Source organism: Aedes albopictus, chromosome 3 (assembly GCF_035046485.1).
Source record: "Aedes albopictus strain Foshan chromosome 3, AalbF5, whole genome shotgun sequence".
Taxonomy (NCBI): Eukaryota; Metazoa; Arthropoda; class Insecta; order Diptera; family Culicidae; genus Aedes; species Aedes albopictus.
The window spans coordinates 350,053,233-350,078,767 of record NC_085138.1 but is presented as its reverse complement, the minus strand read 5'-3'; the positions used below and the strand labels follow the sequence as shown (position 1 = coordinate 350,078,767).

General features: G+C 39.7%; 1 protein-coding gene across 1 annotated transcript in view; it reads left to right on the top strand.

Annotated features, from left to right (window-relative positions):
* Window positions 1-25,535, top strand: part of LOC109432646 (uncharacterized) — a 72,688-nt gene that overhangs the window by 35,772 nt on the left and 11,381 nt on the right. The window contains exons 4-6 of the mRNA XM_062858116.1: window positions 5,587-5,880; window positions 5,947-6,396; window positions 17,684-17,932. Coding sequence (XP_062714100.1) covers window positions 5,587-5,880; window positions 5,947-6,396; window positions 17,684-17,814 — 875 coding nt within the window. The 3' untranslated portion in view covers window positions 17,815-17,932. The remainder of the gene's footprint in view (window positions 1-5,586; window positions 5,881-5,946; window positions 6,397-17,683; window positions 17,933-25,535) is intronic.

Genomic DNA, 25,535 nt, shown 5'->3' with positions numbered 1-25,535 from the left:
CACAAAAAAATACTGGAAGAACAATTGTGAGAATTCCTTGAGGAATTTTAAAGGAAATCCCTGGAGGATTGTCTGAAGGAATTTCATGAGAAACTCCTAGTGTTATCTTTGGAGAGTTTTAGTAGATATTTTTGAAAACTTTCTGGAGGGCAAGGATGGGAGCACTCACTTGCAAAGAGTTACACTCACTTGCTATTTCCTCAGCTCAGAAACATGCAATCAAAAAACGATGTATGGACGACTTTTGCCTTGTGGATTCGTCTAAAGCTTTGCCGAATGGAGTAGGGGTCGCACACGCATACCGAAGTCGTGAGGGAGCTGCAAAGGTAACTCTCCACGAGGTGAATGTAAATTACACTCACCTCGTGGAGAGTCGCTTTCATAGCTCTGTCACGACTTTGGGATTCGTGTGCGACCTCTACTCTATTCGACAAAGTCTTAGACAAAACCACAAGGCAAAAGTCGTCCATACATCGTTTCTTGATTGCACGCTTCTGAGCTGAGAAAATTGCAAGTGAGTGTAACTCTTTGAAAGTGGGTGTTCCCATCCCTGTTGGAAGGATTTACGGACAAAAAATCCCGAAGCAATTGCCGACGTTATTTTTGGAGGAATTCTAGAACGAACGCCTGTGGAAGAATGTATGAAGAAATTCCTGAAAATACCTTCTTAATTCCTAAGAAAAAAATTTATAAAATATGCTTGCAGAAATCCCGGTTGAACTTACAGACAAAGGTACTGTTGATATACTTAAAGAAATCCCTCAATGAATTTCTGAGAGATCCCTGGAGATTTTCCTAAAGGAATTTTTGGAAGACCTCCTCGAGTACCACTGGAGGTAAGAAATCCTTAATACATTGAATTATTAATACAATTTCTGAAATGTTTGGTACACAAAAATATATGAAGAAATTTCTGAAGGAAATCCTATAGAAACAAAAAAAAAACCTACAGGAATTATTTTGAGAATCACTGAATAAATTAAAAAAAAGCTTTTGAAGGAATTTTTGCAGGAATACATGATAGAGCTGGAGAACTCTCAGCAGATATTCATAAAATAAATACTTGATATATGCCAAGACACAGGCATTCCGGTTCGCCTTAGGAAGCTAAATGTATTGCAGGCAAATGTTCGTGGGGTGGCCAGGCTTTTGTCACGAGAAAACAACCATCATGTTGTTTTCCAAAGATCTCCAAACCATCAGGTAGATCATTCTGTTCCGGTATTATTCTGGTAATCCTCGCGTTGATGGTGGGTAAACAATCATCATCATCATTAACCTTCCAGGACGCGCGTCATCAAGCAACCGAAACTGCACCGCGCTCACGCTGTATATGAAGAGCGAGGTTTTTTGGTAGTGTTGTACTTTTTACAATAGCGCGCGCGCTGAAGGATTAAGAACATATTCTGAATTTGTTTCTGCAGGAATCAATCTTTGGAGAAATTCCTGAAGCATTACCGGAAAAATTGTTGAAAGAGTTCCAGAAGGGAGGTCTGAATGAATTCTGAGCAATCCCTGGAGGAACTCACATAAGATTCTCTTAAGAACTTTTTAGAGGAGTTTTTGAAAAAGGCCTGAAAGAACCTCTGAATATATGGAGCAACTTCTGAAAAAACTGCGATTTAATTTCTGACAAAGATAATAAATTTTTTTCTAAATTTTCAAAGGAAACCCTTAGAGGAATATCTGAAAGCATCGCCAAGAGAATATCAGAATCTCCGTGAATAATCTGCTAGAATTGCATCTTTTGAAGAAATATTTGGAGGAATTCCTGGAGAACCCCTTGAAGTTATTGCTAGAGGAATTTCTTGAAGAATTTCTGGAGGAATCCTAGAGCAATACTGCGGGAGGAAATTCTATAATATTCCTGGAGGAATTCTTTCAGAAAGAAAAATATCCTTAAGAATCCCTCGAGGAATTCCAGCAGAAATTTCTGAAGGATCTTTTGAAGAAACCCGTAGACTAGTAGGAGTAAGACTAAAGTAGTACCTAATTTCGATGGAGGCATACCAGTATAGGGGGCGCAGCAATTTGGAAACCTTAGGAAATCCGCTCTGATTTTACCATGACAGCACTGGCTCTCGAAAAGCTAACCAGAATGATGCCCAACAATAATTGGCCACTGTTTATTGGCAATCGTGTTTTATGTTTTTTACCTTGTCTTTATAACTTGTTTTTCGGTGTTTCGATGTTTCGTATCTTTTTCGATAACCTGATGAACAATTTGGTATACAAAATGGTAAGACGAAGACCAGTGACGAGCGTCCAACATAGTCCTCATAAGTTCCTACCTTGGGCTTCCACGGTGACAAAGACCTCCAGCTAAGAGTAATTAGCTGGTCATGCAGCCTGAGCACTGTTGTCCTTCTGACTCCAGCTAGATTGAGGAGGTACGTCCCGAGCGCCCGTTCACCAAGGAGGTGCGGCTCAAGCAGCGTTTGTTCTGGCATCCAGCGACTGGGTATGAAATGCTCCTCCACCGGAAGCTATACCTAAGGTGGCAGCCGCACCACGGTGGTCAGGGTACCTTAGGCCAACAATCTATTGTCACCGAAACTCAAAAACCGTTACAGAGACCGAAAATGGAAGATTACGGATTCGACGGCAACGATCTACTTGAAGGAAGATAGAGGAGCAAAGGAACGTCGAAGCCGCGCGATAGAGCGAGCGAATACACGAGGAGCCAAAGCCGTAGCCGGTCTCGGTACTCGAGGAAGAAGTAAAACGCTCACGTAGCCGGGACAGAAGAGCGTCTGCACACTCCCTAGCCGACAAAGGCTAGTGGAATCAAGATGAATGCTACGATGCCCGTGAAAGACACGTCTGGACAATTAGTGACCGACCCGGCTGACCAGCTGAAACGCTGATTCGAGCATTTGGGAAACTTTTTTCAAGTGTCGATCAACACTGCAGCATGATCCGCCAAGGGTTCGACGCATTACCCGTGTCAACACCGAAGCTCCATCAGAGCAGGAGATAGAAACAGCCATCCGTAGCATGAAATCGAACAGAGCCCCAGGGGTCGATCGCATATCAGCTGAGATGCTTAAAGCTGACCCCGTAGTATCCGCACAACTACTGCATCAATTATTCTGCAACATATGGGAAACCACGACTTTTCCGGCGGACTGGATGCAAGGCGTCTTAGTAAAGGTACCCAAAAAGGGTGACCTGACTGTAATTCGCGGGGCATCATGGTTATGTGTACTAGACTGGGTCAACAAAGTCGATTTTTCGGATTCATTTTAGCGTTCAAAGCAACTGTGTAAAATTTGGGAGTGATTGGTTGCGTCCCCGTATTCCGCATTGTGATTGAAATTTGTATGGAGTTTAGTATGGAATAACGTGTAAATTGAAATTTTTCGTCTAAAACGATCTAACTAATGACGTTGAAGTATAGCCTAGGATATGCCGAAAAACTTTGCCGAAGACCGCAAAGTGATCCGACACTTGTGAAAAAAGTTATAACGTACAGATTGCCTGGTGGTGCTTAACATTTAACATGTAAAGGAATAGCATCAATAATGAAATCTAAATTTTTGGCCAAAGTTACCAGACGAATAACTTTTTTTACAAACGTCGGATTACTTTGCGGTCTTCGGCAAAGTTTTTCAGCATATCCTAGGCTGCTAGGCTATACTTTACCGTCATTAGTTACAGGGTATTAGACAAAAGAAATCAACTTATGAGTAAAATGCAAAAAAGTACGTTTCCCTTACTAACTTTCATACAAATTTCAATTGCAATGCGTGGAGCGGACCTGGTGTAATGGTTAGAACACTTGACTATCACGCCGAGGACCTGAGATCGAATCCCACTCCCGACAAACTCGCAAAATGTGAGTTTCTTCCTTCAGAAGGGAAGTAAAGCGTGGGTCCCGAGATGAACTAGCCTAGGGCTAAAAATCTCGTTAATACAGATAACAACAACAACAATTGCAATGCGGAATACGGGGACGCAACCAATCACTCCCAAATTTTGCACAGTTGTTTTGGACGCTAATATTGATTGAAAAAGCTTTGTTCCTAGTTGATACGATCAAATTTAAAGTTTCTCCATACAACGTTGACCCACTCTAATGTGTACTGTTCTCAAAGTCCTCTGCAAAGTGATCTTTAACCGGATACAGGAGAAGATTGACGCAACTCTACGACGGCAGCAAGCAGGATTCCGTGCCGAAGGATCATGTGTGGACCATATTGTCACGCTCCGTATCATCCTGGAGCAAATGAATGAATTTCAAGAGCCTCTCTACCTGGTGTTGATTGATTACGAAAAAGTTTTCGACCGTCTCAATCACGGAAACATGTGGGAAGCCCTCAGGCGCAAGGGTCTCTCTGAGTAAATCATCGGCCTCATTGAAGCACAGTACAGGGCATTTTCGTGCAGAGTACTGCACAACGGTGATTTTTCCGATCCCATCCGGGTCGTTGCTGGAGTGAGGCAAGGATGTATCCTATCACCGCTACTGTTCCACATCGTAATCGACGAGATCCTGGTTGGTGCGTTTGACCGTGAACCAAATCGTGAAATGCTTTGCCAGCCCATTACCATGGAGCACCTAAATTACTTCGAACTGGCTGATGACGTTGCTCTCCTAGCTCAACGGCGCTCTGATATGCAGAGCAAGCTCGATGATCGTGTCAATCGGTCCTCAGCTGCAGGACCATCTAGCTTACCATCAACGTCAACAAGACCAACTCGTTGGATATAAACACCGTCAACCCTTCCAGCTTTACGGTAGCTGGCAATCAGTGGAGAATGTTGAAAGCTTCCAATATCTTGGTAGCCGAATGGAGGCCGATAGCGGCACCAATATCGATATAGGTGCACGGATCAAGAAGGCGAGGGCTGCCTTCTTGAGTCAAATTAGTCGACGCACCAAAATTCGAATTACTGTCAACTCGAACGTGAAATCTGTGCTGCTGTACGCCAGTGAAACTTGGTGTGTATCAGTGGAGAACACTCTAAGGCTGCAGGTCTTCATCAATAGATGCTAGCGGTAAGTATATAATTCGTGCATGGTGGCCTCACAATTGGATCACCAACGTGGAGCTCTATCGTCGATGTCATTAAAAGCCGATAGCGACAGAAATTCGGGAGCGTAAGTAAAGATGGGATGGCCACATTTTACACAGGGGCAGAAACGTAATCTGCAAGCAAGCGTTAGATTGGAACTCAACAGCATATCGTAGCAGAGGCAGGCTCATGGCGTCACAGCCTCAACAAAGAAATTAAGGAAGTCCACTGAATTTTAACTGGCCACAGGTCAAGGCGATGGCGGGTAACCGCCCAGCATGAAGATCTTTCAATTCGGCCCTCTGCACCACCATGGGAGCTCAGGACTGATCTGACAAATTTTACAATGGAATTATATCAGAAATAATTGTACGCAGGGTAAGATTTGCCTGCTCTCATATCTATCAATGTAGTTTAAGTAGTTGTAACAAAAGCCTTCCGTAATCGAGCAAATGCAGTAATACAATGTCATCCTAATATCTTACCACATGATTCCTAGTATTTTCAATCTTCCAGATATTAACGGTACCATTTTGTCAATGATTTCTTTTCATTCTTTATACTCAGTTCCGGAAAGCAACTTCGTCCTTCGGTACTACACCAGCAACATAAGCAACCTCGTGATGGTGCTCTGCAGTGTGTACGGATTCTTCCCCGCTCCTGAGCTGTCACTCTGGATCAACGAGTACCGACTGGACAACATCACCGAGAATACCCTGCTAACCCAGTCGGACCTGTACGACAGTTCCGTCAGCATTCACCTGGTCCTGTACGAGCGAATCCAGCAGGACGATGTCATCAAATGCACTCTCAGTGTCAAAGACACCGATTACAGCAAAACCAAGGAAACTGTGTTCATTGGTAAGTTTCTTGGTCGCTCTCAGTCTTTGAACATATTCATAGAATTCCAAATCGTCTCTCACACAGATGTAAATAGAGACCCCGTACCAGAGCACAATTCCGTTTTCGATCACATCAGCTCAACAACTCACGAATCACCGAGTTCGTCAGCGGAAAGTACGAGTTCGACTACTTCGCCCAGCACCAGCACTTCAAGCCACGATCCGATCGTGGCATCACCGTACTCCACAACCCCCACCAGTAGACTATCGAACGAAGTCTACAAAGAGCCGGACGCCGTGAAGCATCCGGCATCGGCGGTGACGGTGCCAGCACCAGCGGCACCTCGGGTAGTCCAGCACCACTTTTCCCCTTCCTTGCAGCCGGCGGTCGTTCGGTTGAAGCCAACGCCACCACGGATCCGAACGGCCGGCGGAGAACATCTAGGGGGCGTAGACTCCGACGAAGTGACAAACGTGGTGAACTTCAAGGAGGTGTTCAATGAGAACATGCTGTACAGCAGTGGCGGCAGCGGAGGTGAGTTCCATTACTAATAATTATCCAAAGTTTAACTTTCTTGCTCGAAATGCATTTTTCCTCATAAATTTGCTACTTTTGATCCCGGCGCTGCAATGCCAGGCACGTGCGGCCGGCTCATTTCCGGAAGTCACGCATTCCGATCACACACGACAGGCTGCTGGCTTTCGGTAATAATGGAAAACTGTAAGATGATCGGATTCAATTTCCTGTTTTCCGTGTGTTTGCAGCTCGCAGCACTACTACTGTAAGACCAAGTTTTGCGAGAAACTTTTCGCTTCCCATTACCGAGCTCATCATTATCGCCATCATCGCCTCGCCATGGCCTGGCCATGGCATGGAACCGAACGCCACGAAGCGTGCCGGCCGCACAACAACCCTACTAAATAGATACCTACCTACACCTATCCAAATACAACCCGGCGAAAGTGTTTCCATCCAGTCCAGGCAGCGGCACATATGATGTAGGATGTTTTCCCTTCATCCTCTTTTGCTGTTGCGTCTCCATTTCGTTTGATAGGTCTGATTCTGACACACTAGCGGGAACCCGGCTGCGAAAAACATAAAGTCAGTTAATTTAGTTTCCGGGAAAGAACGGCGCAAGTTTTCGGTCTTTCCCATGCATCGAAGAAATGGCCCTTGCAGGAACTGATGTTTCCCACTGAGCGTGAATAATGAGATAGAACTGATGGTTTGATTGGATTCTAATTATTGTTGTAGTTTTACGGAAATTCCCTTTTAAGGTTGAAGAAGTCGTCATTGATATCTTCATCATAATTAAAATTCCAAATTTATTAAAATTGAATAAATTATTTTCGATTTTTTTTATAAAAAAATGTTTTCGCATGATTTTTGCAAGAATTCCTCCAAAGATGTCTCCGTGTTAATTTAAGAATGCATTCCTCTTTCTGTACTTCTTTGAAAATTTCTCCTATGATTGAACTCCAGCAATTCTTTCAATAACCCCTCTAGGAATTTCCCTTGGTTCTTTTTCAGGAGTTTCTCACGAAATTTCTCAAACGATTTATCTTGAAACTATTTAGCTCAAAGGTTTCTACCAAAATTCTTTCAAAGAGTCCTTCAGGAAATATTAAGGAAATTCTTTCAAGAATTGCTACAGAAGTTCGTGCATGTATTTTTTTTTTCATATATTTCAGGAATAAATCCTACTAGATTGTTATAAGAATGAGGATGGGGATGTCTCCAGGATTTTTTCTAGAAAGTTCTTGGAATCTCAAATGTCATTTAGAGACACTACGGGAATGTTTCATTTTAGCCAAACAACCTTGGAGTTCAGGACTTCAGGTCTACACTCGTAACAGTAGCCATATCTGTAATACTGAGTAACGCTGCATAATCAACCGCAGTTACTGGATCAATCTGAAGTCTACTTTTTTTATTATAAACCTTTGGGACATTCAGGTTTGTCCAAACTGTTCTATAATGAAGTCCTTCAAATCCACAAGAAAAACTTTATGAGTTTTCACCATAAATAATAGCAAAGCATAATCTGCTGAGAGCCGTGAAGCTATTTTATACTCAAATGTCATTTAGGGAACTATGGGAATGATCCATGTCAGCCAAACTATGAGTTCAGAACTTCAGGCCTATACTCGTAACATCAGCTATATCTGACATACTGAGTTACGTTTCATAATCAATCGCAGTGACTGGACCAACATGTAGTCTACTATATATTATTATGAACCTTTGGGACATTGAGGGTCATCCAAACTATTCTGCAGTTTAACTCTTGATAGTTTCAATAGTTAGTCTCACAATGAACTTTAGACTGTATTCCCCCTGGCATATCATGAGTCATTCAATCAAGATATTTTTGTGATATGCTAGATCAACAACACTACTCCGGAGACCTAAGCTTCAGGTCTACACTTGTGATAAAAGCTTTTGTCACTACGTTGATGCCCTACCAAAGCAGTAAGAGAAACAATACGCATTGTTATATATTTCTTGGGATATTATGGGCTCCTTACTGTTATGAAGCTTAGTTGATAAAAACAACCACTGTAACTTTCAGAAGACTTGCTGGATATGATAGGTTACAAATCGTAGCTTTGTATAATGAAAGAAGTTGCCGTTACATCCGTAGACTTTAGGATCTACACTCAACAACAATTTGGATGAACTAGGATATCCCGACTAATCTGATACTGTCTATTGTACTTTAAGAAGACTTATTGGACATAATAGACTACAAACCGTAGCTTTGTATAATGAAAGAACTTACCGTTACACCCGTAGACTTTTGAATCTAAATTCAAGAATAGTGTGGATGACCTAGGATATCCCGACTGATCTGATATTGTCTATTAACCTTTCATAAGACTTACTGTACATAATAGATTACAAATCGTAGCTTTGTATAATAAAAGAAGTTACCGTTACACCCGTAGACTTTAGGATCCAAACTCAAGAACAGTTTGGATGACCTAAGAATTCCCGACTGATCTGATACTGTCTATTGAACTTTCAGAAAACTAACTGAACATGATAGATCAGGCTCGTGCACAGAAGTGGCACCAAGGGAGGGGTTTTTCCCAATTTCGGCAAAAGGTGGAGGGGCGCCTAGTGTATGAAGCGTCGGTAATGGGGAGGAGGGTGGAAGGGTGTTAACACTCAAACACCCCCCCCCTTGTGCACGGGCTTGTAATAGATTACAAATCGAAGCTTCGTATAATGAAAGAAGTTATCGTTACACCCGTAGACTTTATAATCTAAATTCAAGAATAAAACTACAGTAAAACGTAGAAAAAAATCCAGAATATCGCTTGGAAAAATTCTGACTCACAGGGTTTTAAAGATTCTATAGGGGTTTTTGTGTATGCTGAAAATTAAATAACAAATTATGTAAAGAACTCCTGACGTATCCTGAGGCACAAAATCCTCCGAGATCCCATCAACCCTTTAACCATTCCTGCAGGAATCTCTGAAGAAATCCCAAGAGATATTTCTGACGAAACCCCAGGAGCAATTTCCAAGATAATCCTTGTAGAAATTTCTGCAGGAATCCCCGAAGGAATTTCTCAAGGAACTACTGGAGGAATCTTTGGAAGAATTTTGGAAAGAATCTCTGTATGATTTTCAAATAAATTTTTAAAGGAATTTATGAAAAAAAAAATGGAAAGACTTCTGAAGAAAAATCTGAGGAAGCTTCTGAAGACATTTTTGATTGAATCTCTGAAGGAATTTCTTATGAAACCTCCAGTCCTTTCAAAATGAAAAACTCAGAAAGTACTCTTGAATAAATGTCTGGAGGAAAATTTGAAGAAATCTTCGGGAATTTTTCTGAAGCAATACCATGAAGAATTTATGAACTAGAACTTCCTGGAGAAATAAGTAGCTGGTGAAGCTCCTCAGGAAATCTTAGAAAAGTTAATTGAAGAATTTAAAACAATATTTAAAGTTTAAAGTGATAAAGTTTTTGGGAATTTTCTGAAAGTATTCCATGAGCATTGATGTATTCCTGAATAAATTTCTGTAGGAATACCTGGAGAAATGTCTCAATGAGCTGTTGCAAAGGTTCATAAAAACACTTCACATATTTCTAAAGGATTTTTTATGTCTTTATTATCGAGACTTTCAGTCCAAGGCTGATTCGTCTCCAATCTAAAGGAATTTCTAAATCAATTCCATTAACAATCCGTGGAGAAATCCTTAGGATTCTGCAAAAATACTTAGAGGAATATCTGGAGGAAATCCTGATGGAATCTCTGTATAAACTTCTGCTGGAATTCTGAAAAGAAAATCCTGCCTGAATTACTGAAAGTAACAATGCAAGAAACTCTGGAAAATGCCCACAGGAAGTTTTGAAAAAGTTCTTCCTAAATGAAGAAAATTGCTTCAATATTTTTTCCCTATATTTTTCGCTTTCACATATTCATATTCATTGTTTTTGCGCTTGCATTCGTGTAATTTCTAAATAAAAAGAAATAATCCAGATATACCTATTGAAATTTTACAGGGGTTCCATTGTAATTCTACCGGGATATTTTCAAAAAAAAAAAAACTATGCTGTTGTTCCTTCAGAAACTTCCCCAGGGATTCTTTGAGAATACAGTTGAAAGATTCCATTGGTAGATTTTTCAGAAAAACTCCCAAGAACTCCCTTAATGTCCTTCAGGAACTCTTCCAGCAACTTCTCCAAGGGTTCTACGAGGAATTCCCTCAAAAGCTTCTTCAAGTACTCCTTAAATAATTCTTCCAAGGATTGGAAAATTTATCCACAGGGATTGCTACCGAAGTAACATTGTTAAGTCAAATACACTAGAAGAGGTTCGTAAAACCATCATAAGACAAAAAGAAAAGGTGTATGGTCTTATTACGGTTCCCAAAGCATCCACATGTCAAATTGGTCATTGATATGTTGGCTGATCATGAAAATTCCTCCAGGGATTTTCCTCAAATACCTCCAGATGAAAATCTTCCAAAAACTTTTTCAGGGGTTTTCAGAAAATCTTCTAAAAGTTATTTCAGAAAATCTGTCCAGAAACCTCTTGAGAAATTTTCCGAAGGATTGTTTCAGGAACTCCTGCAGGCATTTCCTCATGGTTTCTTAAAAAATCTTCAAAAATTTAATTCAGATACTTTTTCTGAAACTAATTCCGAAATTCCTCTGCAGTGATTCTTTCAACAAACCCACGGGGATTCTTGCATTAGTTTTCTCAGAAATCCCTATATGAAATTATCCAAAAATTTGTTCTTTCATAAATTCCTCTAGATATTTTTTTCAGTAATTCATCTGGATATTTATTCAATTTTTCAGGGATTTCTTGAGAAAATTCTTCCAAGTTTTTCAGAACATCAAAAAAATCCTTTTTAAATTTCTCTGGGAGTCCCTTCGGAAACATTTCGGATTTCCTCAGAGAATTTTCTGAGGGATTCTATCATTGATTATTTAAAAAATCTTCAAAGAATACATTCGGATTTTTTTTTTCGGGAATTAGAAAACCATCGAAAGATTCCTCCGCTTATTTAAAATTTTTGCAGAACTGTCTCAAAACAATGTTTTATTTTTTTGCTTCAGTATTTACTCCATGAATTCCATTAAAAATTTCAGAAAACTTTCCAGTGATTTTCTCTTAAATTGTCCAAATGTTCTTACCAAAAATCCTCTCGACTTTCACTTAAAAATTAAACAAAGGATTCCTTGAAAAACCCTTCAAGTGTGCTTCCTGGGAGTTTGTGAAAAAAAAAATCCAAAACTTTCCATAATTGGACATTTGCTTGGTACGATTTTCAAGAAATGTTCTCAGAAGTTCTTTTATATATTCTTTCAAAAAATCTTCTAGAGACTTCTCCAAAAAAATCACAAGGAATGGTTTTAGTAAATGTTGCGCAGATTACTTTAACGAATGCACCATGAATTTTTCAGAAATTTGCCCTTCACACAATCTTCTGGTCATGTATTTTTCTAGAAAATTACCAACGGATTCCTTCAAAAATTTCTCAAGCGATTCATTCATTTAGATATTGAGGTAATTCAAAGACGACTTTATAAATTTTTTCCAGGATTTTTTCTGGAATCACTCAGAAATTTCTCTTCTGAGAATTCTTTTAGAAATATCTTTTTTTTTTCAAGAAATATTGAATATTCAAAAAATGCAATGTTTCTAGTAATATTGACGTATGTTTCTACCGATACTATCTCATGTTTTTTTTCAGAATAATGTTCATGAATTCCTCCATGAAATGATTTAGAAAATCACCCAATTATTTTATTTAGTAATTTCATCACAAATTGTTTTAAAAATGTCCCAGGAGATAATTCAGAAACATCCACTACAAACTTTCTGGTCGTCTTCCTGTAAATTTTTCTGGATTCCTTCGGATGTTCCTTTAGATTTTTTTCAAGAATTTATCTAGAGATTTCTGGAAAATAATTTATCAGGAATTCTTATAATTTTTCTTCAGAAATCAACTTCGAAATTATTTCAGAGATTTGGATTTCTTTTGAAATTTCTCTAGGAACTCAAATTCATCTCTTTATTTAAAAAATAAATCGGAAATTACACCAGGGATTTTTTTAGAACCTTCATCCACATATTTTTTCAGTACTTTCTATACGGATTTCTTAAAAACATCCTCCAAACATTTTTAAAGCATTCCTTCGTAACTTGTTTAAAGTAATCCCTAGGATTTTTTAGAAGTTCTTGTCGAACAAAGTTTATGATGATTGCAATTGCTCCATTGGATTCTGTCCCTTTTTTGGGAAAAAAAAAATTGTCACGAAAAAGTTTAATTGTGAAGCACGCAACGGTCTAATTACGGGATACCACTAGGTGCGTTATTTTTCATAAGTTGTTGAAAATGGAATTCGTCTGCTTTTCTATACTCAAAACACATTAAACTGCGTTACTTCCAAAGTTCAGCAAAATATATTGAGGCATAGAGGCATTCCTCAGGGTTGAATTTTTGTGTATTAAAATATACTTTCACTTTAGATATCTCAACTTTATCAATGTTCAATCGATTTTCAATCATTTTGCATGAATTTAATAAAAATTGATTTGTGAATTAAATTGTAAAGCTTTATATTTTTCAAAAACGGGTGATACACAAATTATGTCACGCGAAGGCGACCTTTTTCACGACCCCTCTTCCTCTTTGTGTTACATTTTTTTGTAAAACTCTTCACGTTCTGTAAAAGGGAGAAAGAGCCTTTTACACGTGACGTAATTTGTGCACGGCCCTTTTTATGGCTGTGCATGTGCACTTAATTTAACAGCCAGATAACTTTTTAACTTTTGTATTAATTTTAAGTCTTTTTTTTAGATATTTTAACTATTCGTTTAAGTATTCACTTTTATAATTACTTTCTACTTTTCAGTCCGAGCAGCTATGGTCAGTCTTGTGCATTATCACCATCATAACACAAAAAAGCCGCAACATTAACATTGCCCTTCTTCTTCCATCAACGCTACAGCCGACCGTCGCTATGTTGCAAACGAACACATTCGAGACGAACGCATTGATATGGTGGCTGCCGCCGCCACTCTCTTTCTCTGCACATCTCCTGAGCAGCCGAACGCTTGTTAACCGTCATTCCGACGCAGAGCTATGTCACTCACTGCTGGGTGACTCTCGTCTGAAAATGCCAGGATGAAGGTCAATTTGTTAAGTAGTATTGCATGGCGCAGCAAACACAAACATAGCACGCCCTATGAATAGAATGCAAAGCGTAGAACAAAAACTCGCTTCGGTGTTTCATCGTGTGGTTCGAAAACAAGAGACGATCGCTGCTGTTGGATGTGGTTGACTCTGCATTGAACGAGGGTTGGCTTGAGTGGCTTTTGCGTGAATCGATTATGTTTTGATGGACTGCGTTTGTCGTATGAAGTGATGGTTAGAGCGAGTGTCATTCGACATTGACCATCCTGAAACTGCACAACCCTGGCTATGGTGGTGCACAGGGCCGAAAGACCTTCAACCTGCTGCAAAATGGTGAGTCGGCAAGGAGCGTCCAACATAGCTCTGGCCCTCACAAGTTCCTACCTTATACTTCCTCGGGTCAATCGATGACAAGGACCGCCAGCCAGAAGAGGCGCTTGTTGAATTTATTCAATCTGTTCTTGGAGAGCAACACTGTTCCGGATGACTGGAGACGAGTGAGGGTTATTGCCATTCAAAAGCCCGGGAAGCCCGCATCGGATCACAACTCGTACCGTCCAATTGCGATGTTGTCGTGCTTACGGAAGCTGCTAGAGAAGATGATTCTCCATCGGCTTGACAAATCGGCACTAACATTTCAAAAGGGCGTAACTGCTTTTGCAACCAATGCCTTCTCACAGAGCTGTGGGTCGTATTTCATATATCTCACGCAATTCACACCCATTAATCGAAAGAGGAGGATTTTATCTTTCTATTTGTGCTAGTGGATTGCTCGAGAGGGATGGGATACGCTCCACAGCTTTGTGAGAAGGCATTGGTTGTAAATGCAGTTACGCCCTTTTGAAATGTTGGTGCCGAAATGGGTTGAATCGAATGGCCTTCTTTCAGATACTCAATCCACCGGATTGAATCCGGTTTCCGCAGAGGCAAGGGAACGAGCGATTGTCTGGCGCTGCTTTCTACAGAAATTCAACTGGCCTACGCACAAAAAGAGCAAATGGGCTCAGTATTTTTGGATATTAAGGGGGCTTTTGATGCCGTTTGCGTTGATGTCTTTTCAGACAAACTCCACGAGTGTGGGCTTTCTCCGCTTTTAAACAACTACTTGTACAACTTGTTGTCTGAGAAGCACATGTTTTTCTCTCATGGAACCTCGGCAACTTCACGAATTAGTTACATGGGTCTCCCCCAGGACTCATGCTTAAGCCCCCTTCTTTACAACTTTTACGTTAGAGACATCGACGAATGTCTAGTGGAAAAGTGCTCGCTACGACAGCTTGCGGACGACGCCGTGGTCTCTATCACCGGACCAGAGGCGGAAGATCTGCAAGGACCACTGCAAGATACCTTAGACAATTTGTCTGCTTGGGCTGTAAAGCTGGGTATCGAATTCTCTCCGGAGAAAACTGAGTTAGTTGTCTCTTCTAGGAAGCGCGATCCAGCAGATGTAGAGCTTCAATTTTTGGGTAGGGAACTCACTCAAAGTCTTTCACATATGTATCTGGGGGTTTGGTTCAACTCTAAAGGCACCTGGGGAAAGCACATTAATTATCTGTATCAGAAGTGCCAACAACGAATCAACTTCATGCGTACACTCACCGGAACATGGTGGGGAGCCCACCCGGAAGATCTGATAAAGCTTTATCGTACAACGATACTGTCGGTTCTCGAATACGGTAGCTTTTGCTTTCAGTCCGCCGCGAAAACACACATCCTGAAGCTAGAGCGTATCCAGTATCGTTGTCTTCGGATCGCATTAGGCTGCATGAACTCGACGCACACAATGAGTTTGGAGGTACTAGCAGCAGTACTCCCTTTATCAGATCGTTTCGTGGAATTGTCGTTAAGGTTCCTCATCCGCTGTGAGGTGCTGAATCCATTGGTAATTGAAAACTTGAGAAGCTAATCGAACGAATTCATCAAACAAAGTTTATGACAGTGTACTACTCGTACATGACTCTGGCGGTTCACCCTTCTTCGAATGTTCTCAACCGTGATTGCTTCCCAGACTTCTCCAATTCCACTATAGTGTTTGATCTGTCCATGTTGCAAGAAATCCGTGGAATTCCAGATCCGCTCCGATCGGAGCACATTCCAAAATTTTTTTGCAAACAAGTTTGGCCAAGTCAGTTGCGACAGAAGGTTTTTCACTGACGGGTCAAAAACAAACGATTCCACTGGATTTGGTGTATTTAATGAGCTTCATAGCGTCGCCCATAAACTTCAAAGTCCTTGCTCAGTATACATCGCAAAATTGGCGGCTATACACTACGCATTAGAGCGAATCGCCTCTCTGCCCTCTGATCAATATACCATTTTTACGGATAGTCTCAGCTCTATAGTGGCTTTTCGTTCAATGAGGCCGGTAAAGCACTCTCCGTATTTCCTCAGTGAAATACGATCTACTCTGAGTGCTTTATCGAATCAAGCATATAATATCACCTTGGTTTGGGTCCTTTCGCATTGCTCGATCTCGGGAAATGAGAAAGCGGACTCACTCGCCAAGGTGGGCGCTATGGAAAGCGATATTTATGACCGTCATATCGCTTTCAATGATTTTTTTTTTTCAATTGCTCGTCAGCATGCCTTGGTCAGTTGGCAACCAAAATGGGATGCAGGAGAGTTGGGCAAGTGGTTACACTCAATTCTCCCACAGGTATCGAAGATGGCGTGGTTCAAGGGGTTGGATATGGGTCGAGATTTTATCAAGATAATGTGTCGACTTACGTCCAATCACTACTCTCTGGGCTCGCATTTCTATCGAATAGGGCTCACATATAGCAATCGTTGTAGCTGTAGTGCAGGCTATCAAGATATCAACCATGTTGTGTGGGAATGCCCCGAATACGGTATTGCCAGATCCGATTTATGTGCATCCCTCAGGGCCCGAGGGAAACCAGAAGAGAAAGACATTAGGGATGTGTTGGGTACGCTTGATCTTGACTACATGAAGCTTGTATACGACTTTTTGAAACAAGCTGAAGTCTTCGTTTGATACCCCTGTCTTGTTGTTCCACTTGTCCACCTCGTGTCCCTTCGAAAATCGTTTGTTTGTATCGTTACAGGTTGTTTGTCCACTTTACGTTAGACTAGCAGCAACTACGCTACGCCACGCTGCTAATAGTCAACGAATGCCCCTATTGGGATCCCTTCCTTAAACATTATTGTTCCCCCTAACCTCGACCAAACCGCGAGTTTTACGGTTCCCCAAAGCTAGCCTAGTTTATAAGTCACAAATATGAAATTGTAAAATAGATCCAAAATGAATTCGGTTCCGTAATGCCTGATGGCGCATGAGCCTTAAATAAACGATTAAGTGAAAAAATAAAAAAAAGATCGCCAGCTAAGAGTTATGTGCTTAGCTGGTAGTGCAGCCTGAGCACTGTTGACCTTCTGACTTCAACTAGCTTGAGGAGGTGTGATCCGAGCGTCTGTTCACCAAGGAGGTGCGGCTCAAACAGCGTCTGTTCTGGCATCCAGCGGCTGAGTATGAAATGCTCCTCCACCGGAAGCTATACCTAAGGTGGCAGCCCCAGCCCGGTAGATAAGGGATCACAGGCCATCAACCTACGGTTCTCGAAACCCAAAACCACTGCTTAACCTTTAGGGGCCGTTCGTAAACCACGTAGACTTTTGGGGGAAGGGGGTGGGTCTGGTCAAAGTCTACGCTCCATACAAATTTTCAAGTTTTTGTATGGTCAAAAGTCTACGAGGGGGAGGGGGGTCTGAGATGACCAAAATGTGGTCTACGTGGTTTAAGAACAGCCCCTTAGGACGAAAATGTAAACCCCTCTAGGTAATGCAAGGGTTTTTACCTAACATTAAATCCAATCGTTGAAAGCCAGTCAACTTGAATTTTCATCCACCGACCACCTTTTCTCCCTAACCTTCACTAATCATCAACATTCACTACCAACAGCGCACCGCCGCCATCTGTGTGCAGCTGTGATCCCACAACACGCGTTTTCCTTTCGACTTCTTCAGACAGACCGGCCGGCAGACTGATGCCAAAGGTGCTGTAACGGAATCTGACATCGAAACCTCCTATTTCAGAGGATATCGCTACCTATGCACACCTTGCTTTCGTGCCACATACTTCTTGCCGTACGAAACCAGCTTCTAGTTTAACATTTTCCTCTTCTCTTACTTTATCTTACAGCCCTTCGACCCAACGGAATCCTCCAGCGTCACTGGCTCACCGTTGCCGCCGCCACCACCACCGCGTTCGTCCTGACGACAACGGCGACGACGATGATGAAGATGCTGATGCTGAGGAGCAGCAGGCTGTAATATATCCACGAACGAAGCGAACAACTCCGGCGAACGGACGACGGGCGGCGAACGATGGATCGTGAAACGTGGCTTACCTTACCTATACTCGACGATGACTACGACGATGCCAATTCCGGTTGGTGCCATGATATGAGAAAGGTGGCTGCGCGCTCTTGTGTGCTTCTCTGTGTGTGAGTGGGTGGGTGGGTGGTTGGGTGTATGTGAAGAGGTTATTGGTGGAGACGTAAGCTTCAGCGGAAAGGGTTTGATTTCGAAGCCACGCGAGATTTTTGGTTCTTTTTATCGCGCGCGGGAAACGGTGCTTCATTTACTGATTTATCAGAAGAAAATGTTTTTTTTTTCATGAACTCAACATATACATGAAAAGATAGAAAAACTATTAGTACTAGTCCGAACAAAAGTCAACAGCTCAGGTGAGATTTGAACTCACAACCCTTATTCGCTAGACAAGTGCTTTTCCAACTAAGCTACCGAGCCACTTAATGACACGGCATTTTAGTTGCCATAAGGTAATTGAAATCTAATGCTTCATCCTTCCCTTAACTTGCACCACATATATTTAGTGTTGAAACTGTTGCCTATCTTATATCATCTTATACCATCAAACTTGTCGTTTGCACTCTTTAATTTACGACAGATTACTACAGAAGAGGTAGAAACTCGAAAATGACTCAGGGATATACTGAAGACTTTTCCCTTAAGTCAGAAAAGAAATATTAAGAATTATTAGCCTTAGAAATATTAAGAAAAATTAACCTTCAGAAAAGTTCCAGCAACGTTGTAATGGCTCTTTCGAATGCAATGTAGAACAGTAGACTTGAATGTTCATGAGGCCATCCAGCTAGCTGGTGAGCAGTTCTACATTCCTTTATTTCTTCACAGGCCAATGCTCAGATAGTGGTAGTTTTCTTCCAGGAATTCTTTTCAACAATTTTACCGTAACATACCTCCCAGATTTTCTAAGGAATGCTACCTGGATTTCTTGTGGATTCTAACATGGATTGTTAGATTCCTTCTTGGAAGCATTTATTTGGAAAGATTTTAAGTCATTACTTCATAAATAAACATAAACAATAAACAAGATATCCTGGTTATTGTGTTATTTCCATAACCATTCCTAGAATATTCTCGGAAGAATTATCGGAGTATTCTAGGAAAAATCATCAGAAGACTTGTTGAAATAACCCCAAGAATAATATTCAGATAAATTTCTGGAAGAGGCCTGAGAATTATTTTTGAATGAGATCTCAATGGAATTTTCAGTGAAACATTTGTTAAAATTTCTGAAAGAACCCTTTGGGGCTGTCCATAAACCACGTGATTATAAGGGGGGGGGGGGGGGGGTTTCGGCCAATGACAATTTTGTATGGACAAATTAAAAATTTTGTATGGACAAATGATCACGCGGGGGGGGGGGGGGGGTGTTGAAAGTCCCAAAAGTCCCAAAAAATTGACCACGTGGCTTATGGACAGCCCCTTTGGGGAAATCCTAGAGATTGACCTGAGGAGCCCTCAATAAATACCAATGGGTTAACCTCAGGGAAATTTCAGAAGGAACCTTTGAATAATATTCGGGAAGAATTTCTAAAAGAATCGTCATAGCGTAGGTGATCCACGGAAAGACGTGTAGTTCGGTATTCTTAATTGTCACTGCTATAGATTTATGAATCACAGCCTGCTACAATAGGAATTCCCAGTAGAGTCGTTGAATTTCAGGTGGAATGCTTCGGGAAGTTTGAGGAAGACTCATTGGGGCATTATCTGGAGAAATTATTGGGAGAAGTTTCTGGAAAATTTCTGAATGGTTCCCAGGAAGAATTTTAGGAAAAATAATTTAGAAATCCTCACAAAAATGTTATGGGCTTGGAGAATGTTCTGTAGTATGTGTGAAACTCTCGTTTTTACTTCAGGAGCACAGATTTTTCAAGAATTTTTCGCAAAAAAACAGAAGAACTTCTCGAAGGAAATACATGAGAAAGATATTTCAGAGCACTGGCGTAGCTACGGGGGGGGGTGTTTAGGGTTAAACCAAAGAGAGCCAAAATTGGTGGAACAAATTTTCAGTATAAAGCGCTTTGCGACGAAAAAATTTTTCGGCTGCACTGCTATTTTCAAACTACGAATACAATTGCTCATTACTGTTAACAAAATGTAAGTGTCAAATCAAAAACGGTATCATTGACCGTTGAAAACCCCTCCCAGAGAAAATTTCTGGCTACGCCATTGTTTCAGAGGAATTTATGGAAAAAAACCTAGAGAGAAACTGCTTTTGAATTTCCGAAAAAAAAATTGAGAGGAATCTAGATCAAATTCTCGGAAAAATGCATAAATATATGCCCACAGAGGGAGAGCTGTAGATGATTTTTTTTTTATTTTAGTAGACTTCTAGAAAAGATCCTTGAAGAAACTTTTAAAGAAATCCTTACAATTATTTCTAGACTGATCATTGCATGAACTTCTGAAATGGAAATTGTTAGATAAAAACCCCAATACATTCTAAAGAAGGAATACATTTATACGGTATACTTCAGTGAATTTTATGGTGGATTTTCTGGGAAAATTCACCGATAAATTTCTGAAGAAACCTGAAAGCTGGAAAGCATTCTCGGCGATTTTTTTATGAATCGGTGAACCTGCAGAAGGATTGTTTGGAAGAACCTTTGGTGGAGTTTCTTAAGAAACCCATTGAAGAATCATGGAAAACAATCTTGAGAATCCTTGAAAAAACGTCTGGAGAAATATCTGTCGAGCACCTGGGCATTTCCTTGAGCAAACCGTAGAGAAATTCATGTTTTTATCTTCAAAATAAATTTCCAAAACAGCCATTAAAAAAAACTTTTGGAAAAACTAATGGAGAAGTTTTTGGGAGAGTTCTTGCAGATATTGGAAAATAATTTCTAGAGAAATTTTTGAAGGAATGTGTTCTTGAAGAAATTATTTGGAAAAAAAATCTCATAGGAATTCCAAAAGCAAATCTTCTGAGTGAAACTTCTGGAATAATTCTTGGAGAAAATATTTTGATCATCAGAAAAAAATAGCATGTTTTGATGGAAAGAATATTTTTTCACATCTTTAGGAGAAAACTCACACCATTTTACATTATTGTATTGTGTATATCGTACGAAGATACTCCATGCCCAAGGATGTCAAGAAAATTTGCATTACGAAAACTACGAAAGGTATTCAAGGGTTTCCTCATTTTTCAGATTTCTTCAGAGATAAAAATGTAAACAGGATTTATTCATGTATTATTCAATTCATTTTGCTTTTTTTGCTTTTTTTTTGTTTCAAAATCCAATCTCTTAAAAAATCTCTAGCGTTAAATTTCAGAAAGAATCGTAGAATAATATTCTGGAGAAATTTCTGGAAGAATTATCATAGGAATATCTGCTAGAGTCATCTGATAAATTTCAGATGGAATGCTTGAGGAAATTTTGGGAAGATTCATTGAGACAATATTTGGAGAACGATCTCCGAAGAAAAATCTGCAGCATCACTCGAAAAAAATTCTGAAGTTTTTCTAGGAAGAATTTTGAGAGATATTTTGAGAAAAAGCATTTTGTAAAAACCCTCGCAAAAATTTTGAAGGCTTGGAGAACTTGCTGGATCATTTTTAGGAGAAATTCTCGTGTGAACTCCGAAGAACCTCTAGAAGGTCTCAAGGATTCATTGGAGACATTACTGAAAATTTTTTTCGACGAATTTCTGGGAGAATTCTTACGTAATTTTAAAAGAATTACACAAGTTACCACTAGGCGTTATTGAATAAGCATCTATAAGAATCCTTGAGTGCTAATATACTGCTGTTTTAGAGCTATCATGTTCTATATTGACCGAGTGCCAGATCTATAAGCCCCAAAAGACGAAATATAGTCTTGATGATTATCTGGGTACTGCCGAATTCTCTATACGAATCCTCGCAGCTGTTTCTAAATAAATGTTAGGAAGATATTTCGGAAGAATTCATGAAGAAATCCTAAAGAAAATCCCCTCTTGAATTTCCGAAAAAAAAGAAATTAGAGGAATCCTTAGAGGATTCCTTAGACAAATTCTCGGAAATTGCATAAATATATAACCACGGAGGACGAATGTCCGGGAAATCATTCGAGTAATTTCTGGAGGAATCTGTTGAAGAAAGCCTTGTTAAGGAACTCTAAAAGTATTTTCTAGACTAATTCTCGCATGAACTTCTGCATAAGAAATTGTTAGAAGAATCCTCCAAAACATTCTGAAGGAGGAAGACATTGCTTCGGATAAATTTATGGAACATTTTCTGGGAAGATCCACCGAAATATTACTGAAAGAATCCTGGAAAGCATCTTCGGGGACTTTTTGGATAAAACGGTGAACCTTCAGGAAGATTTTTTTTAAGAATCTTTGATGGGACCCTTTAAAGAATCATTGAAAAATATCTTGGGGAAAATTTCGGAAATTCGGGAATATTTGTTCAGAAATATCTGTCCTTCAATTCTGAGTTTTAATTTCAATTTTCAAAATAACCCCAGGATGAATGCGAGGAGACTTTGTTTTTGAGAATTTCTTGAATAAATCCTTAGAGGAAGTCGTTTAGCAGGATTGCCAGATACATTTTCTTGTGCAAACCGTTAAAAAGTTCTGATGATTTCTTCTTAAATAGTCCAAAAGGAATCTCGAAATGAATTTCCGCGAACTTTTGGTAAAAAATAACGGAAACGGTTTTAGGTGAACTCTCGAAGGAATTGAAAAAGAACTTCACAAGGAATCTCTGAAGGAATGATTGAAAGTGTTCTCAAATTTATGTTTATTTTCCTGAGATTTCTTTAGAAGGGGCAGGCTCTAGAAATTATCCAGGATTTCTTTTGAGAATTGTTTAGGAGTTCCGCAGGGAGTCCCTTCAAGACATCATTTGAAAATCTCTTCAAAAACTCCTCTAACACTCCTTTAAAATTGTTTCGGGACTTTTTCAAGAATTTCTTCAGAACATTCTTTAAACATTTTATTAGGTTTTTGGTACAAAAGCTTACCTCGTTTTTTAACTTTTTGAAATGGTTTTTCGGAAAGGCCGTGAGGAACTTCTTCAACCGTTTCAAAGAAAACTTCTTGAAAATCCCTCCGGAACTCAATTCGGGATTTCCTTTGGTTTTTTTCCAGGATTTTTTGTTTGTTCCAGCATGAATTCCTCCAGGATTTTTTTCTGGTATATCCGACAGCTTTCTCCATATATCTGGTATATCTGAAAATGCTCCATAATAAACTTCTCCGGAAGCTCCATAATAAACTTCTCCGGAAGTCACTGCCGGAGTTCTTGCCGAGATTTTCTAGCAGTTTTTCCCGGAATACTTGCCAGGTAACCTTTGAAATTGTATGGAATAAATTCCCGAAGAAGTATCGGAATGAATCTAGGTGAAAACTAGCTGGGAAAATTTGCTGATGGACAATATTTCGATTCAAATAATACATATCCTATTGTCGGAAATTGACCGTGATTTTTGTGTCCGTTTCTTATTGATCTGATGAGCATCAGGACCATAATTCAATAAACTTCTAAATTTCTAAAAAGAAGCCTGAAGGAATATGATAAAAAATTCCCGCAGGAATCACCGAAGGCATTTCTTGAGAAATTGCTGTTTCTGAAAGAATTCTTATGACAATTTTAGAAGGAATTCCTGGATGAGTTTTATTGAAATTTTTGGAAATATTTCTGAAGTAAATGATGAACTCATGTAAAAATCTTTGGAAGAGTTTTTGGAAGGATACATGAAGTAACATCATGAGCAAACCATGTGTTTCTAAAGAAATCTCTGGAGAAACATTTGGAGACAAAAATAGACAAACCTCTGTGAACATTCGTAAAAAAACAACTTGAAACATTTCTAAAGTAAAAATTTCCTGTAGCAATTCTTAGGGAATATATCAGAAGAAATTTTCGAATAAATTCACATAGAAATTTCTAGAGGTATCTATTGAGGAATCCTGTAGGATTTTTCGAGAAAAAAATAAATAAAAAGTATTAAGAGGAATTCCCGAAGGAATTGCTGCATACATATCAGTATCAATCACTACTGGAATTTTGGCTAGAACTACTGTACAAAAATTATGCAAGAAGCTCTGAAAATCCTATATAAAATTATTTGAGGCATTCCATCACGAACTTTCAGTGGAATCCCTGGAAGAGAAGTTTGTGAAGGAATAATTGATAGCCCGATGAAATATTTGGTGAGTTTCTTTAGAACCAACTGGTGGAAAAAGAAACTATTGGAAGAATGTCTGAAGCAATCCATGAAAAAAAAATCTTTGTAGGAATTTCTGAAAGACTTCTTGGACGGTTTTCTAATGGAATCCCGTGAAGATTTTCTGAAAGAATACCTGGAAGACTTTCCAGAGGAATCCTTGTAGAAATTTAGGGAAATTTCTTAATAAAGTGTCTGAAAGAATCTCTAAGAAATAAAAAAAAATCAATGTGAGAGTTTCTGGAATCGCTGAAGATATTTCCGAAAAAAGTATAAAAGATTAGTAATGAAATTAATTGTAGACTGTGGGAAGCAAGCTATTCAAATCTTCCATATAGACATAGAATGCGCATGATAATCACCTTTTTTTTAAGAAATCCTTGAAAGAATTTTTGCAAGAAATATTATGTGACATTTCTGGAAGAATCTCTACAGGAATGTATAAAATAACACTCAAGGATTTTCTAAGCGAAACACTAGAAGATTTTGTGAAATCTCGGCAGGAATTTCTTGAGAAATACCTAGAGGTTTTTTCAAGGAACCTTTGGAAGAATTTCTGAAAAAATCCTTGGACGAATGTTTGGGAAAACTTCATTAAAACTAACAACAAAATGCATATTTTTGAAGTATACTGAGGGGAATGTTTTTTATTGAGAATCCGTTTCTTGTGCGAAATTCTTGTGGGAATTTCAGGAGAAATTCTTGGAGAAATTTCCAAAAGAATCCTTGGAGATATTTGTAGGGATTTTTTAAAAATATTCTGAACATTTTCCGTCCATAGCACGACTGAATTTACTTTGGCATCAACACTTACCCTTTTTCCTCATCCGCTGAAATTCTTATATCTGATGGTATCCTTTTTTTGCATTTTTTTTTTATAAAAAAATCAGTAAATGAAGCACCGTAGCATATGTATGAGCGGTTCTCATTCCACTCATCGTCGTCGTTGTAACATACGTTAAGTAGATAAAAAGGAAGAGACCAGTGAACAAGTGTGAGACAGTCAGTAGTGGTGGAAACGAGAGACACAGCCAAACTCGATTAAACTTTTGCGGCTTTTCGGGGATTTTTTTTTCTTTCGGATGGCTTCAGTTCGGAACACACGGAACACAGGAATAAAACAAAAGAAATTATGTGCGGGCACTAACTGGATCTTCTTCCGCCGGATGGGACATTCGGGGGGTAATGGGATTTACTGCCAAGCTAACCCTGTGGGAAGATTTCGGATGAAGTGTGCCTCGGCACCACGCCGTCGTTAAAGTCAGCTTGAAGAATGTGATAAAATGACACATGTGGTGGAACGACTGCCGCGTGGGTGGGTGAGCACTAGGGGAGGGAGGGGTTGCTCGAAATTAGAATGGTAACGATGTTGTTCACGTTATGGATCAAGAGGATTACATGTACGTTGATGATAGAAGGTAAAATTGTGGGTGGCGCACGTGTACGATAAGCTAAGAAGGGTTTTGCTAAAGAAGCTGAGTGGGGCTGATGGAAGTTGAATGACTTGGA